Source organism: Petaurus breviceps, unplaced genomic scaffold, assembly GCF_028583685.1.
Source record: "Petaurus breviceps papuanus isolate PSGF00001 unplaced genomic scaffold, PetGlider_PUasm1.0 175, whole genome shotgun sequence".
In the NCBI taxonomy this organism is placed as follows: domain Eukaryota; kingdom Metazoa; phylum Chordata; class Mammalia; order Diprotodontia; family Petauridae; genus Petaurus; species Petaurus breviceps.
The window spans coordinates 65,279,449-65,297,800 of record NW_027185764.1 but is presented as its reverse complement, the minus strand read 5'-3'; the positions used below and the strand labels follow the sequence as shown (position 1 = coordinate 65,297,800).

General features: G+C 37.8%; 1 protein-coding gene and 1 pseudogene across 1 annotated transcript in view; both read right to left on the bottom strand.

Annotated features, from left to right (window-relative positions):
* The window catches only part of LOC138158940 (stimulated by retinoic acid gene 6 protein-like), a 76,254-nt gene that overhangs the window by 24,931 nt on the left and 32,971 nt on the right, over positions 1-18,352 (bottom strand). Inside the window, exons 2-7 of the mRNA XM_069085296.1 lie at positions 13,353-13,428; positions 8,848-8,948; positions 7,152-7,282; positions 5,463-5,583; positions 3,664-3,709; positions 601-729 (exon numbers count right to left, since the gene is read on the bottom strand). Coding sequence (XP_068941397.1) covers positions 601-729; positions 3,664-3,709; positions 5,463-5,583; positions 7,152-7,282; positions 8,848-8,948; positions 13,353-13,428 — 604 coding nt within the window. The remainder of the gene's footprint in view (positions 1-600; positions 730-3,663; positions 3,710-5,462; positions 5,584-7,151; positions 7,283-8,847; positions 8,949-13,352; positions 13,429-18,352) is intronic.
* Positions 17,096-18,352, bottom strand: part of LOC138158980 (DNA repair protein XRCC2-like) — a 10,887-nt pseudogene continuing 9,630 nt past the window's right edge.

Sequence of the window (18,352 nt, the reverse complement as noted above, 5' to 3'; positions counted from 1 at the left end):
ACACAGAGAGATGCTTTGGAGAGAGAATGTCTCTGTGAGTGACATCACTTGGTTCAAGCTGGCATCTTATCTTGCTTTCAACAGAAGGGCTCGTTCACCTGTGTATTTTTCTGATTCACTCTAGTCTTTGTAGCTTCTCCAATTTCTCTTGCTCTTTTGCTTGGATAATTAATTTTCCTGACATTCATGATTTTGATGACTTTTTGAATAACCAGAATTTGGTGGGAAGGTTCCATGCCAGTGATTATAAGTTTAGGGCTACCTTCTCCCCTTAAAATCTAGTGACAAGAAAGTAGCTATTGTTTTCAACCTATTGTACCCCTACATCATCAATATTTAGGGAAGAAGACAGATATAATTCTAATCAGTGCCCCTCTTAGAGACTCATGGCTCTTTCTCTGTTTATCTCAAAGCAGGAAGTATACTCTCCTTTGGAAAAGGGGTGGGCAAGCTTCCAAAGATATTTATTCCAGCCACGTTTTAGACAACCCATGTGGACACACATATCTTACACGAGTACACAGACATCTTAAATAGGTAATCATAAAGTTGACCATTTTTTAAAAAGCTGGTGTGGGTGTGGAGATGGCTTCTACTCACATTTTGAACCTCCAAACCTAGATGAATCTTCAGAGCTTTTACAAACATGTACACAAAACGGCCCAAGAGGAAAGCCAGACACAGCAGGGAAGGCCAGTAGAAAATAATTGTTTCGTATGCCCCAATTAGCTGCAATAGAAACCAAGACAAATACAGGGCTTCAGAAGTCTTGTATGCATGTATGCATGCATGCAGGAGTATCCGCTCCAAATATGGTGGAAGTTTGCCTTGGTCACTCTCCCTCGGCTATGGTGCATCAAAGGGAGAAGAGGCTTCTATCTAATTCTGCTCCACCCACCCAGTGCCATTTCATGTGGAGGAAAACAAGCCTCAGAGAGGTGGAGAAACTTGTTCAAAGTCACGCCACTAGTATATGGCAGAACTGCTACTAGAACCCAGGATTCCTGGTTCTGACATTGTGGATTGGTGGCACAGTGGAAGCAGTCAAGGCTTGTTTTCAAGGAAGACCTGAGCACAAATCTGCCCTCAGATATGAACTAGCTGTGGGAGCCTGGGAAGTCACTTGATCTCTGTCCACCTCAGTCTCCTCAGTTGTAAAATGGGCACAATAAGCACCTGAATCCCAGGGATATTGTTAGGATCAAAGGAGATCATGTTTGTAAAGTTCTCAGCACAGGGCCCAGCGCATAGTATGTGTTTCATAAATACTTGTTTTCTCTATTCCTCCTCCCCCACCATCTTTTCACTTCTCTCTCATGTTGAGAAAAGGAACTTGATCCAAAGAACAAATGGGATAGTATACACAAAGGTGCTTTATAAACTATAACTTGATATCCAGATTGAGATATTATCAATAGTATTATTCTCTCCAGAGGGAATTTGATGTAATGGTTAGTGGGTCAGCCTTTAAGTCAGGAAGACATAGTTTTCCCGATTCTGGACCTGAGTTCCAATCTTGCCTCTGACTCATTCTAGCTAGCTCTGTGACCATGGGCAAATCACTTAATCTCTCCGTGACAAAGGTGATCCCCTGATATTGTGAGGTACAGAGAAGCTGTTGATTCATATAAGTGAAAGGAGTTTCCCCACTGACAGTTCTTTAATGAAATCCCAGTTCCAGACTAGTAATTTCATTATTGTTCTAAGACCTGCCATTTGTAAAAGACTGCAACCTTCTAATACTTACAGCCTTAGAGTGCTGCCTGACACTCAGATAATAGGTGATTGCCTATAGTTACATGGTAAACATCTGAGGCAGGATTTGACCTCAGTTCTTTCCAGTTAAAGTGTAATGCTTTGATTACCATGACAAGCTACCTTATGTTCAGTATTATAATTCCCCCTAAACTTTTAGTTGATAAGAACTTGAAATTTTATCTATTTCTAATTATCCCATTTATCTAATTAATCTATTTCTAATTATCTAATTTTATCTATTTGTATTTATTTTGTTTTTCAAAAGCCATTCATGAAGATGAAAAAAATCTGAATAATTCAAAGGAATGAATTTTTAATGGTGAAATTTCAGGTGATGGGAAAATATTTTGGTCCAGAGACTTGCCCAGCTCCCTAGCCTTTCTATTCTTAAGGATGGCCCTGGCTCAGTATCTCATTTTTCATTCAGTTTTGGTCACAAGATCACTGTTTTCCATACTCCATTTTCATTCTTATCAGATACTAAAACCTGAAAAAAAATTCTTTGACAGTTTTACGATCTATTAATTGCTCAGAAAAAGGTTTTGCCTTTTTCATTTTTATTCCAGGTCGTCTCTTTGCAGCACTCTTGCTTTAATCCTATGGTAAGGTAACTTTGGGAAATGAAGAAAATCTATGCTCTGATTGTGATATTTCAAAGCAGGGTTAACCCCAAGGTAATCTGAATGATGGGTTAGCAACTATTTCAATCTCCTAGCATCTCTTTCCATGAAAGCCTGAGTGTGTGTGTGTGTGTGTGTGTGTGTGTGTGTGTGTGTGTGTATAATAGGGAAGGGAATAGGCATTGTATAGTGCCTACTACATACCAAGCCCTGTGCTAAATGTTACACAAATATTCTCTCATTTGATCTTCACAACAACACTAGGAGATAGGCATTGTTTGTATCCCCATTTTATGGTTGTGAAAACTGAGGCACATGGAAATTAACTGAGTGAATTGTCCAAAGTCAGACAACTAATAAATGTCTGAGGGTGAATTTGAACTCAGATTTTCGGGATCCCGGGTTTATCACTTTATCCACAGAGCCACCTAGAGGCTGTAGGTGGCTACTACAAAAGTCAATGTTAGACCTATGGAATGGAAAAGGACACCATTGTTTATTCACCCCAGTGTTACCCAAGTTATCCACCCAAGTAATGCAGTGGAAAGAATATGGATATAGAGTCAGAGACCTAGGTTCAAACCCAGCCTTGGACACTTGCTTTTTTATGTCATGGATTCATTTGGCAGTCTGGTGATATTTATGGACATTTCAGGATAATATTTTAAAATGCATAAAATAAAATAGATAAGATAGGAAATCAATTATATTGATATAAAATATTTTTAAAAGTTTATGGACAGGGAGGCTAGGTGGTACAGTGAATAGAGTACAGACCCTAGAGTGAGGAGGACCTGAGTTTAAATCCAGCCTCAGACATTTAACACAAAAACTAGACGTGTGATATTGGGCAAGTCACTTAACCCCAATTGCCCTCCAAAAAGAAAAAAAAATAGTTTATTGACAGGGTTAAAAAGAATGAATTTCCACTACTGTACCCCTGTACTAAAAGTATTATCTTCATTTTACAGATGAGGAAACAGGCTAAATGGCTTGCCCATAATCACATAGTCAGAAGCAAGCTTTGAACCTAGCTCTTCCTTACTCCAGCATTCTAATTAATCATTGTTCAACTTTGACTTAGTTTAAAGAAAAATACTTTTATTTTCATCTGTCAACTAATCCAGGCTTTACTCTGAACATTTTATTAGAAATGGGCAGATGCAGACAGAGAAAACAGTTGATTCCTCATTCTTTATACTCACTTAAAGACCATTTGTGCAAACTGATACTTAGGGGGCAAATGAATGTATTAAAATACTCTTCCTTCCCTGGGCTGACTTACCTGCCCATGTGGACACTGCACAATATGCAAGATTGTGATGGCAAACCTGAAAAAAACAACACCAGTTTTGGTTGTTACTACACTCCCCTCAGTGGTTTAGTAGCATCACAGAACCTTAGAACAGAAAGAGGCTTTGAAGACCGCCTTGTCCAATCTCCTCATTTTCTAGATTCTGAGGTCTAGAGAAAGGAAATGATGTATTGCTCTCAAATAGGACAAAGAGTAGTACTAAAATATCAAATTAAAAAAATTAAGTACAAGGATTACAAATGTATATCCCCCCCACCTTTTCCCCCCCCCCCCGCCCCCCCCCCCCCATCCTGGATGGACTGGTAGCTAGGCATGATGGTTAGGAAATTGGTCTCAAAGCCAGGATGATCTAGGCTTAAATCCCACCTCTGACTCTTACTATTTGTGGGACACTAGTAAATCACTTAACTTTTTAATGCTCTGGGGGACCCTCTAAGACTCTACTTTGACAATCTGAATCGAAAAAGGGAACTCCCCCCCCCAAAAGAAAAAGGAATTCCCTCCCCTAGAAGGTCTCTGTATGAATGAAATTGTAGGCTTAGCTCTTATCCTGTACAGTAGAGTTGAATGAACTGTATTTTCAAACAGCATGAACCTTATAATTACTGTGGGTCATGGACCAAGGCTGTCTGCTGCTGCTTTGTATTTCATTGCTCTGATTAGGAATTTTGTTGTCACAATTACACTTTACTTAATTTCAGAAACATAGGTGAGAAAAATCTCAGCCTCCAAAGAGATTACTTGGTAAAATAGGGGTGGCACTGGGGGAAGTTTGATGTGGCACATACATAGACAAGAATAATACAAGGTAGAGGGAGGGAGGGGTGATCCAGACAAAGTGCTCTAGAAATGGATGAGGTAAGAGAGAACATTTTGAGGGGGAGGGGAGGAGAGATGACAAGGCTATGCAGAAGAGGGACACCTAAGTTAAGCTTTAAGATAACCTAAGGCCAATGAACTTGTTAAAAATATTTTTTGACAATGTAATGCAATATAATTGATTTTCTTTTTAATTCTACGTGTTTTAAGGATTTGAAAACTTTTTAATAAGAGGAGTCCATAGATTTTACTAGACTGTCACAGGGGTCCATGACACACATAAAAGATTTAAAACCCCTACCTTAAATGAAAAGAAGGATTTTGGATGGCAGGGATGAGGAGGGAGTACATTCCAGGTAAAGGGCAGGGCTTGTATAAATGTGCAAAAGTGGAGATGGCATTTTGGAGTCAAGAAACAATAGTCCTGTTTGTCTATGATGTAGAATGCATGAAGGAGAGTGAGATAATGTTGAGACATAATAGCTTACAGGCTGATTGTAGAAGGTTATAAAAGTTAGGTTCTGTTTGTACTCTACCCTAGAGGCAATAGGGACCTAAAAAGTGAGTGAGAGATGCTAGAAAATGGGATATTGATGAAATATTCAAGTAAGAGCTGAGATGCATTCTCATCTTCTCCGATATCCTGATTTCCAAAAGGGGTTACTCAGTTATTAACAGATTAAAAAAATATGGCTGGGGGGGTGGCTAGGTGGCACAGTGAATAATTGAGCACTGGCCCTGGAGTGAGGAGGACCTGAATTCAAATCCGGACCTGAGACACTTAACACAAAAACTAGATGTGTGACCTTGGGCAAGTCACTTAACCCCAATTGCCCTACCTTCCCCCCTCCAAAAAGCGAAAAAGGAAAGAAAAGAAAAGAAAAAAATTATGGCTAGTATTGCTACAAGGACTTTTCAAAGGAACCACATGTAAACATCATGCCTCTTACCAAATCAGAGAGTACATAAATCCAAGGATGGAACTTATTAGTCGGAAATCTGATGAAAGGCAGGCAAAAAATGGAAAATGCGAGAGGCCAACTTCAATGCCTCCTATCAAGAGAACAATAGCTGAGAAGAGAAAGTGTAAATGGTGTTAATGACTTAATTACATTATTTTGTCACCTTGTAGACAATCATTTCTAAATGGGGTAGTCCACTGTTTCATGGAGTGAACCCAGACATCAGTTTCCATGGCTAGACTTATGAGTGAATGTAGATCCTTGTAGACTAGCCTTTCTCTTCCTTTCCAGCTGAGGTCAATGAGCATTTTGGTGCTATAAGCAGCCACACAGTCTTCCCTTGTACAGCAGACCTTGTCAAAAAGCTTGAGATCTTGTAAAGCAACATGTAATAGCAATAATAGGGCCGCTAGGTGATGCCATGTTGCACAGAGTGCTAGGTCTGGAGTCTAGAAGACTCATCTTTCTGACTTCAAATCTGGGCTCAGACACTTAATAGCTGTGTGACCCTGCACAAGTCACTTAACCCTGCTAGACTGAGTTCCTCATCAGTAAAATGAACTAGAGAAGGAAATGGTAAATCATTCCAGTATCTTTGCCAAGAAAACCCCAAATGTGGTCACCAAGAATCAAACATGACTCATCAACTAAATAGCAATAATAGCAAGCACCTACTATGTGTCAGGCACTGTCGTAAACAGTTTTTACAAATCTTCTCTCATGTGATCTTTACGACAACCCTGGGAGGTAGATGCTATTGTCATGCCCATTTTACAGTTGAAGTAACTGAGCCTAAGGAAGGTTAAAGAAGTCTAAGGTCACACTACTAGTAAGTATATGAGGCAGAATATGAACTCAGGTCTTCCTGACTCCAAGTCCAGCATTCTTATCTTCTGACCCACACCCAGCTGCCTTTTTCTAAAAGAGGAGACTTGTTAAACCAAATGAAAAAAAAAATATATATATATATAATATATATAAAAGAATTCTGAAAATTTTAAAGTTTATATAAATATACATTTTGGTTGTTATTCTGTCATTGGTAGAAGGTCAGATCATGTAACAAATCCAAGTACAAAACAAATTCAAGCAGTTCACAGATGGATCGCTAGCAACAGGCTGGCCAGGAGGGAGGCCAGTCAACTTTACTGAGCTATAAGTATTCAGGACAAGCTCCTGTAAGTTGTTAATAGTTTTTAAACTACCATCCATTTTTGAATCCACATACTCTCTAAAAGCCTCCCAGTTCTTTCTCATGGTTTGCACAGCAATGGAGGCAGGGGTGGAAATATGTATGTTAGGTATATACTCACCCATCCCAGCTCTCTAATATAGGTAATTTCTAAGTGGGAAAATCAAGGCAAATCAATACTGATTGAAAAAACACAATCACTAAGGGGAAGGAATTCAGCAACTTAGTGCCTTATTTCATTTACTGTTGTAAGGAAGCCACAGTCATCCTAAAGCCAAACAGCATGAAGTCCAAGAAAGCTTGTAATCATGGTTTCATAGACTCAGGAAGAGCTCTTGAAGAGCACCTTTCACCCCAGCTAAGCTTTCCCAACAAATGAAGGTAGATGCCATTTCTGAAGGTCTCTAGAGAAGAGTAACAACATTTTGCTGAATGGAGAAGAAATCAACATGAGTTAAAAAAACAAGAACAAAAAACCTCACTACCTTGTGCCCATTGTGGTACTTGCAGGGGCTGATAGCCTTCAGAAAATAAGAACATAACTTTATTTGCTGTAGCTCCAAATGCAATTCCATATGACCATCGATTATTGAATGTGCCAATGAAATCCAGGGGCCTGCAAATAAGGTCAATTGCTGTGTAAGCCAGGTTAATGCTTAGCATCTAATGCAGTAATGCCCCCCACCCCCACCCCAGGGCAAAATTGTCTGACTAAAGACAAGAAGCTCAAATCCTGTTGCTTTAATTGTGCCTCATTGCCTCTTAGTGATCCTGGATTAGAAAAGGCTAAAACTGAGGAGGCAGAAAGACTGTCTTTAGACTACCATTTTTACTAGAAACTATCTTTGAAGTTTGATGCTTTCCAAGGGGCCAAAGTTCTAGATTTGGAGATTCCAAGATGCTAAAACACATTCAGAACAGGTTTAATAGAGACAAGTGAACTTTACTTCTGCTAGCAATTTTTATTTATAAGCATTCAGTATTGATCGGACTACCTGATCAATACTGACACTAAAAATGATAAAATTAGCAGGAATGCTCCCTTGACTCAGTTGATAGACAGTAACAAAGTACCTCTAGAACATCTATGAAACTCTAGACCTGTAGGCTTAAAAGGGGCTAGATTTGGGTGGTAACAAAAACATAGTATATTGCTGGTTGTTCTATCAGGATGCAGAGTAAAATAAACCCCGTAGACTTGGGACAGCTAGGTGGTGCTTTAAGTTCCCAGAGTGGTGGGCCTGGAGTCAGAAGGATCTGAGTTCAAATTTGACCTTATACACTTACTGGCTGTGTGACCCCAGGCAAATCACTTAACCTAGTTTGCCTCAGTTACCTCATCTGTAAAATGAGCTGGAGAAGGAAATGGCAAACTGCTCCAGTGTCTTTGCTAAGAAAACCCCAAATAGGGTCATGAAGAGTCAAACACCAATAATTGACTAAATGACAAGTAGACTTGGAAGTGAATGTGAGTTCATTAAAGGGAGGAATTTCATGCCATTTGCTGTAGGAGATAAAAGGAGAGCATCCAGTATCACATGAAAGCCAAGAGGACATTTCTGTTATGCTGAAAGAGAGACCTTGGATGATTGCCTGAAATTACTCCTTCTTATAGTTATTGTTTTAGGGGGAGGGGAGGGGAGGGAAGGGATATTTTGTTCACATATGACACTCAAATGGATCTCTGATCTCATCTATGTGGACGTTCCTGCCAAAGTATAAGATAGTAATCCATCTGCTCTGCACTACTTTTGCCCATAACCTTCCCTAGATGTTCCATAGAGGATCCACCCAATACACGAATTTGACATCTGGATGACACTATTGAATCACAGGCTGTCTGTTAGTAATCTCTGGCTCTTTGTATGTGATTTATTCAGGTCAATAGCACTCAGAAAGGGAGTGTGGATGAGGTGAGTGGCTGCCCAAGAGACAGATAATTATTCTTGTCATTTTAATTCATTATAATTCCAGTTATGCAACCAAGGTATGTTGTTTTTTTTCTTCTCCCTCTATCTTTAGTTGTAGTAGTAGATATTAGGCTAATTTACGGAACATGCAATCTCCCCTATTGGGTTCTATCATCTATGGCTTCTTGGTAAATGTTATCAGTTAAGAGCTAACATACTTTTAGGGGAAAAATTTGTCTGAAATCTAAGGGGGAATCCTTGTCCAACTTACATTACAATCCCAAAATGGTTACCAAGGAGGTGTGACTTGTCATTTAGCTGCTTGTGATGAACTCTTCTTTGGAGGAAGGACAGAACCATAATTATGAAAAACTGAAGGAACAAAAAAAGACAGCACTGGTAATGCTTACTTTTAGAGTAGAGAAAATCATATTCTGTCCCATTCTGAGAGCAATGCATCGTACATAAAACTCCTTAATTATTCTGTTGCCTAACTGGAATGAAATGAAAGTTTATCCTGAGGAGGTGGAAAGTACTAGAAATAGCAGCTACTCCTACCATTTGCCTTCCTCCTTTCCATGCCCAGAAAGTAGCCCCTCTTTCCCCCTTCCCCTTTTTCTTCTTCCCCTTCCCTTTATCTGCTTCCCCTTCTTCTCCTCATTTTTCTCCTCTTTTCTTTTTTCTTCCCAACCTCCCTCCAATTACAGCAGGTTGTAGCCCATCAGGAAAAAACAAATGACCAAGCATTATTTTTTCCTTTGACTCCTCTGGCCACACAGTTCATAGTTTGTAATCCTAGGGTAAAGAAAGCAAAAAAAAAAAAAAAAGGTTGAAATTTAAATTTTTTAACTCCTTCCCAACAAATACTAATTACATAAAAAGCTATCATGAATAACAAATAGTAAGCAAACCTATTGATCCTTGCAAATAGCAGATATTGGAGAAGCTGTGTAGATAAGAATATGCCAGGAAATAGACCGAGAGAATGAGCTCTTTGGATGAGAGTCAGATGAGATCTCAGCTCAACTGAGAGGGCTCCTGGTCGCAGCCAAGGGGACAATCCTCAAAGTTTAAGGAGGCAAGCTAGAAATTGGTAATATGTTGAGTTGTCTTCTCCTACATGCCTGACATTTCTTACATCTGTCTTTCTCTCTGCTTCTCTTTGTGTCTCTGTCTTTTTCTCCATCTATGTATCTAGGTTCATTCCCTAAGAGTCTGGAACCACATGAGTCTCATTTGAAACAAAATGTTGCTTCTCTCCAAAGCTCTTGTACCAACTGCAACCTTTATGCATCATGTATTTATTTGTACTCTGTTTCTATCAAACCAGAATTACACATATGCAACACACAATTTGCCTCAGGCTTGGCTTGAAACTTAGGATACAGTAGCAACAGATGGAGCTAGAAGAATAAGATCTAATTAGAAAGATACTTTTATTTTTTTAAGCAATTGGGATTAAGTAACTTGCTCAAGGTTACATGGCCAGTTATTTTGCGTGGGTGCCAAGTATCTGAGACTGGAACCGATCCTGGGTCTCCTGAGGCCAGGGACGATGCTCTTACTCACTGCGCCACCTGGCCGCCCCAAGATACTTTTTTTTTTAAACCAAAATGATATAACTGAAAAGCTTGATCTGCATTTTAGGGCCCGGAGAAGGGTTTGATTGAAAGGAATACTTTGCAAAGTTTGTATTTAAAAAGAAAAGTTTAGTTAGTATTTTTATTTTTTAAAACTTATTTTTATTTTATTTGCAGTTTCAAATTCTCTCTCCTTTTACTCCTCTCCCACCCTTTGAAATCATAATAAATATGATGCCCATTATACATATAAAGCCATGCAAAACATATTTCAATATTAGCCATGTTGCAAAAGAAAAAAAAAACTCAAGCAAAATAAAGAGAAAAAAATATGCTTCAATCTGCCCTTAGAGTTCATCAGTTCTGTCTGAAGATGGATCACATTTTTCATCATGAGTCCTTTGAAATTGTCATGCGTCATATTGATCAGAGTTGCTAAGTTTTTTGCAATTGATTATCTTTACAGTATTACTGTTATTTTGTACATTGTTCTCCTCACTTCACTTTGCATCACTTCATATAAGTCATTCCAGGCTTGCCTGAAACCATCCCCTTTATCATTTCTTACAGTACAATAGTATTCCATCACAATCATATACCACAACTTCTTCAGCCATTTCCCAATTGATGGATATCCCTTCAATTTCAAATTTTTCAATTTTAATTTCCACAAAAAGAGCTGCTGTAAATATTTTTGTACATATGGGTCTTTTCCCTCTTTCTTAGATCTTTCTGGCATATAGACCTAGTAGCAGTGCTTTGTGGTTTTATAACCCTTTGGGTTATACCCCAGTTATTTTAATTCACATTTCTCTAATAATTAGTGATTTAGGGCATTTTTTCATGTGACTATTGATAGCTATGATTTCTTCTTCTGAGAGCTGCCTATTCATATTCTTGGACCATTTATCAGTTGGGGAATTGCTCTCATATGTATAAATTTGAACCAGTTCCCTATATATTTCAGAAATGAGACCTTTGTCCAAAAATTGTAATTTTTCCCCTGCTTTCCTTTTAATCTTGGCTACATTAGTATTGTTTGTGCACAACCTTTTTAATTTAATGTAATCAAAATAGTTCATTTTGCCTCCTGTGATCCTCCGTATTCCTTGTTTGATCATGAATTTTTTCCCTGTTCATAGATCAGACAGGTAATATTTTCCATACTCCCCTAATTTATTTTTATTACCCTTTATGTCTAAATCATGTACCCACTTTGAGCTTTTCTTAGTATAGAGTGCAAGATATTTGTCTATGCCTGGTTTCTACCAGACTGCTTCCCTTTTTTTCCATCTGTTTTTGTCAAATAATGTGTTCTTGCCCCAATAGCTGGGGTCTGTGGATATTTTAAACACTTGGTTACTGTGCTCATTTGTTTCTGTATATTGTATTCTTAATCTATTTCATTGATTGACCACTCTAATTCTTATCCAGTACCAAATTGTTTTGATGATTACTGCTTTATAATATAATTTGAGATCTGATACTGCTAGGCCTCTTTCCTTTACATCCTTTTTAAATTAATTCCCTTGATATTCTTCACCTTTTGTTCTTCCAGATGAGTTAGTTGGTATATAAAAAAAGTTTTAGTAAAGTTGTAGTTTCTTTAATCTGAAGAAGAAAAATAATATCCTTCATGGCTGAATATCAAGCAGGAAGGATATAATAGTGAGAGAAGAGATTAACAGTATATAAAAAAAAAAGAAAGAATGAATGTTGGAGCAAGGTCTTTGAGGAGATAGAATCAAGTGCCTGTAACCAAAAATTAGTTTAAAGGCCTGAACACTCCTCCATCTGAGACAGAACAGAAGGAAAGTAACAATCATTATTAAGTTTCTGCTTTGTATATGCCAGCCACTTTAAAAATTTCATCTCATTTCATCCTCAGAACAATCCTAGGAGGTAGGCACTATTATTATTCCCATTTTATATATGAGGAAACTGAGTCAGACAGTGGTTAAGTGTCTTGTCCAGGATCAAATAGGTAATAAGTGTCTTGGTCTAGAATTGAATTCAGCTCTTCCTGACTCCAGACCTAGAGTTATCCATTGTGCTATCTAACTTCCTCAGAATGTTTGATGGTACTGAGTTTTAAGGAGTGGAGGAGAGATGCTGCAGGAGCTGCTATGTGATGACTTTGTGATTGATGGAAGAGTCTTCTAATAGTCCCCTTCCATACTCAATGAAACAATGGCAAAAATTATTAGATTTTTTTTTAGCACAGCTGTTGATTTCTTCCACCCCAGAACTGCAGGAGGAGTCAGCTCCAAGACTAGAGGCAATAGAAAAGGGAGCAGCAAGTGAAACTAGGACCAGGCAGTATCCAAGCATGACCAGAGATTGGCCCGGGACCTATGTAGTCTATGAGGTTCTGTGTCCAGGGGTAGCACTGAAACATGGTTGATCGTTACGTTAATCAGAGTCCTAAGTCTTTCAGAGCTGGTTTTCTTGACAGTGTTGCTAGATCCTAGGTATATCTAAATATGAATGAATAATGGAATCATTTGCCATGGACATGTGTTTTTAACTCCTCTGGAATAAGAACTGTTTATAAACTTGTTTTGTGATAGTGCTTTGAAACAAATGTTTGAAACTGAAAATCTTATTTTGTTTTAGTTATAAGTGATTGAAGATTTCTAATTTATCAAATAAAGTAATACCAATTTCATTACCCTTTGTGATATCTTATTTGTGTACTAATGTAGTTGTTAAAAAGATAAAACTATTGATTAGTGGTTGAAAAATAATTATGAAGAGCAATATATTACATGATTGTAGAAACTTTGCCCCCAAAAACCGAGCCCAGGTATCACATTAATATTATTAGCATTATGGATATTTTTATGTTATAAACAAGACCATTAAAAGGGTTTTATCAATAATATATTGGTATGTTATATTGTTTTGTTTTATTAGGCTTTGTTTAAGATTCATTTATGTCTTACTATAAACATTTAAATCAGTTCTAAACTTTTGAAAATAAAATGCAAACTAAAAAATTATTTGCAAAGGTGATTTAATGAAAAAAAATCATTACATAAAGTGGAGGAAGCTCTGAGCTATGGGGTTTGAGGGCATGCTTGGGAGACTGAAAAAATAAAAGGTTAGAAACAATCAGTGTGAACCACTTCAGACGTATTTTGATTCTGCTTTTGACAATTGCAGAAGTTTACTCTTATTTCCTGAGTTTACTTACTGATGGAATGAGTGAGTAGTGCAGGAAGAGTTCCATGTCAATGGAGGTCACACAAGTGCTGTTTGTTTGTGCAGTCCTGAAAAAGACAAACAAAATCCATATATTCATTAACCTTTGTAATTGTCTTATGCTTAGTGTACTGTTAGATTCCTGTTACTTTTAATGGGTTCTTTCATCATTCTCAAATTCTTATTCTATTTGCTTATGACAAAATGTGCTTCTCAAACAGAGGGCACCCTGACTGAGTTCCTTTGCCCCTTGTTTAGATAACTTTGTGCTGCCATAGCCTGAGAGTTCCAGGGAGATCATTGCCCAAGATTCTTGGGTTCACCAGACTTTTCCTTTTGTGTTTCCCTTGTAGGATGGACTTGGGTAGCTAGAGCACTGGGCTCAAATATGGTTTTATGAATCTGAGTTCATATTCAGACTTGGCCACTAACTGTATGAACTTGGTCAAGTCATTTAACCTCTATATGCCTCAATTTCCTAACTATAACATGAGGAAAACAATAGCACTTACCTCTCAAGGTTGTTGTGAGGATCAAATGAGATATTTGTAAAGCACCTAACAGAGTGTCTGGCTTATGGGAAGAGATACATAAATGCTAGCTCTTTTTAGCTTTTGTATACTCACTAGGAACTGTGGCTGACTCTCTGCTCTAAGCTCAAATTCTGCCAATTGCCTACCCTAACCTGTAGTGCCTCTACCAGCTGCTACTGGCTCCTGACTCCCAGGAATCAGAGAGAAGCCCAGATGCAGAGCAGAAGAGGAAGTGATTAAATCTTACCATTAACAGATATTTATGCCTGCTGTTGCCATTTTAAAGACTCCCCAGCTTGGGTTTGAGGATGTCATTATCCGATATGTGACTCCTTTGTTTTACTTTCATTTATTTTTTCTTTTATAAAACTGTGCTGGGTTCTCTGACTCTGACTTTCTGGGCTCATTTGTTACTCACCTTGCCCAGGAGTCCCCAGCTGTCCATGCCCTAACCCTGTGTGATAGTAATGGAATATAAAGATCCCCCTGTATTGGCTTGGTTTTCAAATTGATTGTGTTAAAACCCAGAGCTTGTTAATCCCACTTGTGGGATGGACTTGTTGACTGTGAAAAGAAAGTCCTGAACTGGGAGGAGCTGGTGACTTAGATTTGGAGAGACACAAGAACTTTTTGGAAGCAGCACCCTCATGGAGGCAGAGAGAGACGGAGAGGATTGCTGAGGGCCACTTTGAATTGCCCTGGACTTTTAAGACCTGCCCCCGGAGCTGCCAAGTACTGAGGAGACATGGCTGTTTTGCTGGTACTTTGTCTGTCTGTTTTGATGTTGTTTTGCCAGATTTGTCCACTGGTGAAAGACAGTCCTGTTGTTGAAGAAGTTCTGGAACCTGGCTGTTGGTTAAGAGCTCCTGAGACTGTCCTTCAGACAGAGAGTGAATACTGTCCACTGGTGAAGGGCAGTGCTGTTGTTGCAGGGGTCTGGGAACCTTTCTGTTGGTTCAGAAGCCCTGAAGAAGGATTTTCTTGTTGTATGTTTACAGAAATCCTGGGAGAGGGTTTGGCTAATGTTTTCAGGGGTCCTAGGACTGTTCTGCAGACAGAGGATGAATTAATGAAGAGACTGGCAATGTATCTTGTGGCCTTGCTAAGCCTTGTCTCCCCAGGAACTAAGATCTCTGAGAACTTGCCTCCTGTCAAGATGAAGAAAAGACCTCCATTTGGGTATTAAGTGCTGTGCTTAAATTTGTTGTAACTCTGGGGTAGATTCAATTGTGATCCAGGGATGGGGAACTTCTGACCTTTTTGTGTTCTATGGTTGAATAAATGAATGTACTTTACTTATGTTTGGAAACTAATCTCCATTTGAGAAAAGGGGTTTTGTGATGGACTAAATGAAGGTACAGCCTAGGGGTGGAGTAGTAGTTAGAACAGGGACTTTGAAATTGATTGAATGAATGTAAGGTCCTGGGGTGGGGTAGTACTTGGAGATTATTTAATCACACTTAGTAAATGTTGTATTTTGAATAATGTCATATTTTGAGTCCCTCTGTTCTTAATTTGTCACTGAATAAAATGGAGAGCACCTATGCTGGTATTTTGAACCTTGGGAAGTTGCCTTTCCTTGGCATTACATTACACCCTGACACCCTCCTTCCCAGCATATACTGTAATATGAGAAATGCAATCAACAATTTTAGTAACAGCGAACTATTATATGGTACATTATGATTTGAAAAGTATTTTCTGACCTGATGACAGCCCTATAAGGTGGGATCTATACATATTGTTATTCCTACACAACTACAGTTTTACAGGGGAATGAACCTTAGAGATCATCTAGTCCAATCCCCTCAATTTAAAAAAAATGAGGAAACTGAGATCACAGAGATTAAGTGATTTGCCCAAGTTTGCCCAATTAAACAAACAATTTTAAAGTGCTTACTTTGTGAAATAAACAATGTTGTATGGTGGAAAGAATACTGGATTTGGAATCTAAAGACATGTCAGAACCTAATTCTTCCAATAATTTCCTGTGTAGAGAAGTCACTTCACCTTTCTCAGTCTCAGTTTCCTTATCTGTAAAATATTAGCACTAACCCCCCTGGGTGGTTGTAAGGATAAAATAAATCTAATTTATAGAGTTCTTTGTGAATCTTGAGGAACTATATAAATGCTAGATATTCTTAAAAATCTACACAAAATATTCTCAAAAATTACAAAGAAAACACTATCAAACTCATTGTAGGAGACAAGCATATGTAATATCAAACTACAGAAGGATAAGACAAAGAAAGAAAACTATTGATCAATATCACTAGTGAATATTGACCTAAGTTTTTAAAATCCCACTGAAAGGGCCATAGCAAAATATCCAAAATTATTTATGATGACCAAGCTGGATGATGTGGTATAGTGGAAAACACAGTCTCTGGCATTAGAGAACTGACGTTCAAATCCTGCCTCTGATATTTACTACCTGAATGACTTTAGGTGAGTTGTTTTGTTTCTCTTTGCCTCAAATTCTTCACCTTTAAATGATAGGGCTGGACAATATGGTTTTTTAGATCCCTTCAAACTCCAAATCTATGATTATATTATCCCATGGACCTATATTAAAAATGACCGCATACCGAACTCCACATAATTACATCAATAGGTGCAAAACACATATAATAAACAAAGACCTTTTTTTTTTTAAAAGCAATCAGGGTTAAGTAACTTTCTCAAGGTTAAATGGCCAGGTATTTTTTGTGTGGGTGCTGAGTATCTGAGGCCGGAACCAATCCCAGGTCTCCCAACTCTGGGGCCAGCACTTTTACTCACTGCACCACATGGCTGCCCCAAAAGACCATTTTTAAGATGATAAAAAAGTGAATCTAAAATTAAAAGCTAACATTATTTGCAATGGGGAAATTCTAGAAGTTTTCCCAATAAATATAGGAGTAAAGCAAGCATGGTTCCTCTCCTCTCTATTATTTGATAAAATTCCAGATTTGCTAATGATAGCAATAAGATGAGGAAGAAAATAAGGGCATTAAACTGACAAAGAAGAGACATAATCATTCTTGTTTGAAAAGAAAAGAAAAATAGATAGATAAAACAAAGTAGATAAAACCAAGAATTAGACATGACTGAATTCAGTAACTCAATGCCTGATGAATCTGAGAACAATTAAAGTACTTCTTAGTTGACAAAACTTGAGGGAAAAACTCAATACCTGCATGTAGCCTTTTTCTGATATAGATTAATGAAAATTAACTCCATTTTCTCTAATAATAAATAAATGCTTTATTAAATTGTTGCTTTTTAGATGACATGAGACTATTGAAAACGTTTGGTTCCTATTTTCAGAATTATCATGTCTGGAAAAAATATTCTATGGTTTACCATTTGTTGCCATGACTTAGAAAGATTAAGTTTATAGTTTAAATCTACTTTTTCACAAGAAAGTCTTATGGAAGAAGATCTTTCTGTTGAATTTCAACTTTTTTTTTTTGCGTTATAGCTTGTGTTTTTGCAAAGAGAACCAAGTGGTATTCTTTTAGAAGTTTCTCCATGAATTTAGAGCATTTCTTCAGAGTATCCTGTAAGTTAAGGCTTTATCAACTCCATTGACTTGGTCTATCCAAGAGAAGGCTAGTAAACTATCTAAAATGGAAAGGCAGAGGTATGGGTGGCTACAAAACAGTTTACTGTAAGTGAGGAGTGTTAAGTAATGAGTTGCTGCTGCTTCAATTCACACACAAAAATTTCTTCCACAACAGTATTTGATTATGTCTTCTGTACTTTGGGACATTCTATGTTTAAGAGTTGTAACTTGAAATCAGATGCTGTTAAACAGATCCAAACAAATGAAAGATAGAAGGTAATGTGAAATATCTCATTGGAAAAACCACTGACCTGGAAAATAGATCCAGGAGAGATAATTTAAAAATTATTGGACTACCTGAAAGCTATGATCAAAGAAAGAACCTAGAAATCATCCTCCAAGAAATTCTCAAGGAAAACTGCCCTGAGGTTTTAAAACCAGAGGGCAAAATTGAGGTTGAAAGAATCCACCAATCACCTCCTGAAAAAGATCCCGAAAAGAAAACTCCTAGGAATATTATAGCCAGGTTCTGAAATTCCCATATCAAAAAGAGAATATTACAAGTAGCCAGGAAGAAACAATTTGAATATTGTAGAAACACAATCATGGATAACCCAGGATCTGTCAGCTTTTACACTGAGGGATTGAAGGGCTTGGAATGTGATATTCCAGAGATCAAAGGAACTCGGGTTAAAACCAAGAATCACCTACCCAGCAAAACTGAGTATCATGTTTCAGGGGAAAATATGGTTATTCAGTGGAATAGAGGACTTTCAAGCATCCTTGATGAAAAAACCAGAATTGAATAGAAAATTTGGCATTCAGATACAAGAAGCAAGAGAAGGTAAATAGGGAAAAGAAATCATAAGGAACTTATCAAAGTTGAACTATTAACATTCCTACATGGAAAAA